Source organism: Thunnus maccoyii, chromosome 10 (genome assembly GCF_910596095.1).
Source record: "Thunnus maccoyii chromosome 10, fThuMac1.1, whole genome shotgun sequence".
In the NCBI taxonomy this organism is placed as follows: Eukaryota; Metazoa; Chordata; class Actinopteri; order Scombriformes; family Scombridae; genus Thunnus; species Thunnus maccoyii.
The window spans coordinates 33,828,855-33,836,244 of NC_056542.1; the positions used below are offsets into that span (position 1 = coordinate 33,828,855).

The 7,390-nt window shown below is 41.2% G+C and overlaps 1 protein-coding gene across 2 annotated transcripts; it reads left to right on the forward strand.

Moving 5' to 3' along the window:
* Nucleotides 1–589: 589 nt before the first annotated feature.
* Nucleotides 590–7,390, forward strand: rrp15 (ribosomal RNA processing 15 homolog). Of its 2 annotated transcripts, none has more exons than XM_042422677.1 (5): nt 590–696; nt 1,196–1,506; nt 3,227–3,324; nt 3,413–3,602; nt 6,807–7,390. In XM_042422677.1, the coding sequence occupies exons 1-5, from the start codon at nt 651–653 to the stop codon at nt 6,954–6,956; spliced, it is 795 nt and encodes a 264-aa protein (XP_042278611.1). In that variant the 5' UTR covers nt 590–650; the 3' UTR covers nt 6,957–7,390. The 2 variants fall into 2 exon arrangements, with proteins under 2 accessions (XP_042278611.1, XP_042278612.1); XM_042422678.1 differs by lacking the exon at nt 590–696 and adding an exon at nt 902–1,008.

A 7,390-nucleotide genomic window follows, 5' to 3' on the forward strand; every position in this document is an offset into this window, starting at 1 on the left:
CTGTGAATCTGCACTGGATTGCTCCTCCTCAGCGACCGGATGTGTCAACAAACTGAATTTGAATTGTGAGAACCGAATGTGGAAGTGTCAAATACAGTTTCAGAGAAAACTAATTCAATTTCATAATATGACATTCAGTTTCAAGTTTATTTGAACTCAATCCTGAACTAATAAATTCAATTTCAAATTATGTGATTCATATTCATTTTTTCAAGTTCAGCAATTAAAATTCAAATATAAATTATTTAAATTCAGTCTCTAGTGACACATATTTCTGCCCATACGACGCAAAGGTGAGATTTATCATACGTGTTTTCAAACAGTGGTTCTCGGCTTTACAAGAGAAACAACTTAAAGGAAAAGAACCAACTGCTTGGGTTGGTAATGTTATGTTTGGTTAACTTCCTCATCTGTGAGAAAGAGCAACATGTGAACAGGCTCAGCAACAGCTTTTCAATAAACATCATTAATGCGTCATCTACTAAATTATTTTATGCTTATAAATATTTTTTCAAAGTGTCTTATAAAAAGAACATCGGAAATTACACATTTACAATGCATCTTGGCCGACTTCCGTTATTTAGCGGAAGTTGTGCCCGGAACGTTCACTGTAGTTGCACTTTGCGGAACTATTTCATTGTTACTCCACGATGGCAGCTGTGTTGAGGACACATGTGCAGACTTCTGCTGAATTAGGTATCGTGAATTCGTTGTTACGCCTGATAAAAAATCATTTTTTCGGCTCGGAGCTGTAAGCTAGCTGTTTCTCGCTGCATTTAATGCTGTATGAGCTAGAAACCAATGTAGCAATGTTAGCTAAGTTTTAAGTACATGTAAAAGCAACAGGAACACACTTAGCGTTCATATGGCAAAAATCGTCAGCTGTATTACATATATCAGGACTGGTTAGATATGATTACATCTTTAAAATGTGAAAACCCGTCGATTTAACCATCTTTAATTGTCGATATGCTCAGAAAAGATGACTTATAATGTTGTGTTTGCTACGTAAGTTTTCATTCCTTAAAAAGTGGTAACCTTACTTCTAACTTTTCATGTGAATTGACGTTAGTCTTTTGTCTAATGTTGGTAATACCATAGTCCTGTTGAAGCATGGCAGTGATATCAGTCCCATAATGTCAGTGTGAGACAGCAGTTGGCCCAGTGAATGAACGTGCTTCTCTGTGTGACTCAGGAGAAGACTCAGAGGACAACAGTGGGCAGAGTGACTGTGAAGGAGGGAGCAACAGTGAAATGTGGGATGATGCAGGAGAAGATGGCACAGATGGTGATGGAGGGAGTGACGGAGAGGAGGCAGAGGATGAAGATGCGGGTGAGGAGGAAGATGGTGACGACAGCAACGCCAACGCTGGATGGGCAGAGGCCATGGCCAAGATTCTGGGGAAGAAAACCCCAGAAAGCAAAACCAGCATCCTGGTGAAGAACAAAGAGCTGGACAAGATAAAGGAGAAGGAAAGAGAGGAGCAGCAGGAGAGAAAGAAACAGGTAATAAACACAGTGAAGGACTCTTGATAGTAATACCATACCTGCCAACACTCCTGATTTATGCTGGAGTCTCCCTATTTTTAACACTTTCTCCTGCTGTGCTCCCGATTGGAAATTACTCCCATTAATCCCCTGATTTTATGTTTTTTACCTTTTCATTATCACAGCCAGTTTCTGGTACTGTACAGCATGTGTACACAGCTGCTCTCTGTGCAGCCAGTCCTTCATCCTGTCCTTCATCCTGTCCTCTGCTGCTGATGTGATTCACTGCTGCAGGTGCTGCTGGTAGACAGAGGAGGGGCTGGTTTATCTCAGCCAGCAGTTCAGTTTACAAGAATTTGCCTAATGTTAAGATACATGGCAAACTCAGATAAACGCTACATACAGACAGCTTTTGCTGTGGTGCACTGTGGTTGTGTAAAACATACCAGTGGTGGATGGGACATGTCAGGCAAGGCAGTTGAAAATATTGCTTTTCTACATGTTTACTAGTACTTATTGGCTTCTACTCACAAAGGTTTTGTTGCACTTACAGTAACGAGTTCAAATTGTTCAAACATAAATGTTTGCAGATATGTAATACACTTCTTCTGAATCACTAAAATCCACCAGTAAATTTGGCACACAAGTGATCCTCAACCAGTGCAGAATTGCAACGATTAGTCGATTAACGGGGCGGCTGTGACTCAGGAGGTAGAGTGGGTCGTCCACTAATCGGAAAATCGGTGGTTCGATTCTCGGCTCCTCCAGTCCGCATGTCGATGTGTCCTTGGGCAAAATACTTAACCCCGAATTGCTCCTGATGGCTGTGCCATCTGTGTGTGAATGTGTGTGAATGGCTGAATGTGACTTGTAGTGTAAAATCGCTTTGAGTGGTCGGAAGACTAGAATGGTGCTATAAAAGTACAGTCCATTTACCATTTAACTGATTGGTTGCCAACTATTAAAGTAATGGCCAACTATTTTAATAATTGATTCATTGGTTAGTCATTTTTTACAAAGAAAATTTTCATTCCGCATTCTCTGGTTCTAGTGTCTTAAATGTGAATATTTTCTAGTTTCTTTAGTCCTCTATTACAGTCAAGTGAATATCTTTGGGTTGTGGACTGTTGGTCGCGACAAAACAAGACATTTGAGGAGAAAAAATCAACAGATGAATCAATAATGAAAATGATTGTTAGTTGCAGCCCTGAACCAGTGGTTCCCAACCTTTGTTCTTGTGATCTCTGAAAACAAAGCAGTCACAGGTAATGAGCTGTGTAGTTCATCCAAACACTGTTGGAGGCCAGAGGAAATTTTAATATATATTTTTCTTTTCCATCACCTTGTTACCCATCACATCTATCTTGGAACCCCTTGAGGAGGGTCTCGACCCGCACATTGGGAACCATGGTAGTAGAATATCCACTTCTATAACTGTGTGCTTTTCAAAATAAAGTCCCTCCTGTCAAAACCAGTGGCTGATATCAAATTTCAGGGATTCAGGGAACAAAACATTTAACAGTTACAAACATTGTAACAATCATTTTTATTCAGTCACTGTTGCTCCCCCCGTGTGTTTTGGCATTGGCTTAAAAAAATGACAAAAACTATCACTTAATTATCGAAATAGTTGCTGATTTAATTTCTGTCAATGGAGTAATCATTGCAGATCTACTGCAACATCTGGTACATCTGTTGGAGTTGAATGTGAGAATGTGCTCGTGTCTGTGTACAACAGTTTGACAAGAAAAGAGCATGGGAGATGATGTGCAGAGAGAAACCTGATCTGGTGAAGGACCGTGAGACTGAAAGAGCTCTTCAGAGAATCGCTACCAGGTATGTGTGTGTCTTTGTCCCACGAAGCTCCGTTAAACATCTAGAAACGAGTGCGATTCCTGATCCCAGTTTGTATTTCTCCGCTCAGAGGAGTGGTGCAGCTGTTCAACGCCGTGAGGAAGCACCAGAAAACAATCGATGACAAGGTGAAGGAAGTCGGAGGCTCAGAGAGGAAGAAGGCCAAGATCCTTTCCTCTGTCTCCAAGAAGGACTTCATCGACGTCCTGAGGAGGACGGAAGGAAGCAGCGGAGTCACCGTCAAGACTGAAAAGGACACCGTAAGTTCAAGAATTCTTTTTTTTTGGTTTTCGATATTAAAAATCTCATAGAATTCCACTAAAAACCTTTTCAGAGTCAGAAGGATCCACTGGAGCGTTGAGTGTACAAACAAACTACCAGCACAGCAGGGGTTCCCAATCCCCCCCCAGTCCTTTTACCAGTACCAGCCTCCGAACCAGTAGTGGAAGAATGCAACTCCACACTAACGGTCATGTGTCCAAACCAAACTATAATCCTGTGTCTGTAGATGGGCACTTTCCAGCCTTCTAATTACTCAGAAGAGAGCACAATACTAACAAACTGACCGACAATGAATGAAATAATGAGGCTTTGGACTCTGTGGCAGGTGCAACATGCATAAATACAGAAATAGCTTCAATAACCAACAGCAGAATAGAGCATCACCAAGACAGAATACTCATACATACATGGAGATGTATAAGCAATATGAACACCACAGCTGGTGCAGCCCAGTCTGCAGCAGAGGGGCAGCTTCCAGAAGCTGGCCAATCAGAACAGAGTGGGCTCATCATGAGGGGGGGATCTGTTTCAGACAGAGGCTGAACTGAGGGGCTGGTAGAAGATAAATAAGGCAACGATATTCCTGTAGAGCCCCGGAATATAAATATAGACCTGCAAATATGCATGATCCGTTAAAAAAGTGATATGATATGAGTGAAAGTTGAACAGAGAGATTCTGACGCTATAAAAATGTACAATGTAAACACACACAAAACGATCATATCATCGCAACCCATCAGTGAGCAGGAAACAAGACTCTACTGTAGCCTCCACACCTATCTGAATGTCATTCTGCCAGCCTTTCACTCCCTCAACTCCTCCACATTCTGACTGATAGGTCCAACTTCTTAGCTCTTTTGTTTTCAGTGGATGGTCAACCTGTCCATTGCGATCCTCAAATAGTCTGAATACATTTTAGCTGGAAAATGAGCACCTGACAGTCACAACACTGTGATAGGAATTGTCATAAACAGTAGAAAGTCAGGGTAGACCTTTCTACAGGTCCACCACCACGAAGCACAACAAGCAAAAAAAAAAAAAATCCAATTTCTTCAATTTTTGAAATTCTTTTGAGCACCATTCTTGTGACATTTTGGACGAATGCATTGGGTGCTTTTTCATTCAGTTTGACACTTGTGATTGCACCTGTAGGCTGCTGATGGTTGGGTGTGTTTGATTTGGCTCACTTAGCGTGCTCTGGGGGTGGTATATTAAATCAATGATTAATTAAACAACCATTGTTACACTGAGGTATGCCAACAAAAACCTTTCACAAGCTGACCCCCCGGAGAGCCCAGGCCTAACACCCCATGATGCTCCACCAGTGCTCGGAACATTTGTTACCGGCCAAGAGGAGATCATATGATTCACCAAAAGAAGAAATGAATAATAATCTAACATGAAGGCTCATTTGGCAGTAAATACAATGAGCACTCACTGTTATGTCCCTCTTTCTCTCTCAAACAATGTCACTGATTATTTTGCGTCAGAATCTCTCTGTTCAACTTTCACTCATATCATATCACTTTTTTGAACGTATCATGCATATTTGCAGGTCTATATTTATATTCCGGGGCTCTACAGGAATATCGTTGCCTTATTTATCTTCTACCAGCCCTTCATGCAGCCCCTCAGTTCAGCCTCTGTCTGAAACAGATCCCCCTCATGATGAGCCCACTCTGTTCTGATTGGCCAGCTTCTGGAAGCTGCCCCTCTGCAGACTTCCTGAGACTGCGTCAGCAAACAACAGCAAAAGAATTTTACTTTTCTTTTCTTGTTCTTTACTTGAAATGAAAACTTCTCACATCCATCTGTACTTGTTGGAGCTATCATGTTGGATCCTTATCCAGAACATGAGAGCGGACAACCTCAGCAACAAAGATTATAGAGCAGATGGCAGTGTTAGTTCTGTACACGAGCAACAAGACATCATCTCATCAGGAAAGTAAAAAAACGTTGCAAACAAAGCAGTTAGAGCAGCTGAAACCTGGGCTTTGTCTTGCAGGGAGCGTTTTTACATTAGAGGTTGAGGTTTAGTGAAAATCCAGATGTTATTGTGAAGAGGGGGTCAGTGGCGTCTGTACTGCCTACGTAAACTAAATTCCTTTGGAGTAGATTCAGAGAATACTGATGTTTTATTCCTCTTTAGTGTAAATAAAACTTTTTCATTTATTTGCTGGTTTACATTCCTTCGTCTGATTGCAAGGTGTTGACATCAGCTCTAAACCACTGGCAAAAAACAAAGATCCCTCGTACAGCTTCATACTGAAGAGAGAAGATAAGATGATCCTCTATGACTGATGGAAGCTGATGTGTCGTCAAATGTCTTATTGATCAACTGTGTGTAAAACAAACTGAAGGACATTTGATTTGATTCCAGAAGCCGTTAGACTTGTGAACAGCCTGATAGATGCACTCTTGATATTTTTTAACATGAAGAGCCTTTGTGGTGTTTGATGTTGTCTAGCTGTGGACTGGCTATATATATTTATATATATAGATAATGTGCTAGTGCTTCAGTGTCGTTGCTTTTTAATGAATCAGGCACATGTCTTCATGTCTTCAATGATCTCACTAGAGCTGCAACAAATAGTCAATTAAGCCAACTATTTTCATAATTGATTAATTGTTTGGAATCATTTTTTAGAGAAAAAAAAGTCCAAATTCTCTGCTTCCAGCTTCTGAAATGTCAATATTTTGTTATATTATATTATGTTACTTTGGTCCTCTTTGACAGTAAAGTGAATATTTTTTGGGGACAGAAGATATTTGAGGACACCAACTATTGGAAACAGCATTTGACACGTTTCAACATTTTCTGACATTTTATAAACCAAACAAAGAATCGATTTTAATCAAAAAAATAATTGACAGATTAATCAATAAAATGAGTTGTAGCTCTAGATCTCACACAGCAAAGCAGGAAGAGAAAAAACAATATTGGCTGTTTTAGTGTGACTGTCAAACATGGCACCGCCTCACAGAGTGTGATTTCACTCAGTGCTCACACGGTGTCACTGTTGCCTTTTTAGAAAGTGTTGATGAGACATGTAAGCAGAGCTAGAAGAACTCAGTAACACAGCTGAACCTAAAGCAGTCACTACACACTCTTAACATCTCAAATAGCTTCTATGTGCTGCTGACCCTGTGTGTCTCGTGTATGTGTGTGTGTGTGCATGCAGGGTGCGGCCGCAGAGGAGAAGCCCGCCTGGAGCGTCCTCAGAGACGACTTCATGATGGGAGCCACTATGAAAGACTGGGACAAAGACAGCGATGGAGAGGAGGCTGAGGCCCACACAGGAGGAGGAGGAGATGCAGAGGACAGTGACTGACACCATCCATACAGACTGAAGGGACTGTGATGCCCTCAATCCCTCAACAGTGTCCTCCTCCTTCACATGTCTGGATCTGGAAATGAATACTTGGGGAAATAATGTAGTAAATCCCAGCTCTTTATCAGTTTGGGTTCTGCATAGAATGGATGGAGAAAGTTTGGAAATTGTGTCCCTTACTGATATTTGTTGATGTATCCTGCAGAGGTGGTACACTAAAAGAGTGTAAACAGGATGTAAAATATATATATTGAGAGAGCAGGAAGTGTGAAGGAGCTCCTCACTGTGGAGCTGCAGGTTCTGAGCTCCTGTGTGGATTCCGTTTGTTCCCGTTTTGTGTACAACTATTTTATTATTGAAAGAGCTTTGACTGTGTCAACCCTGTAAATAGAAATGTTTTGTACAGTGCTGGTTGAATAAACAGCCAATTCACA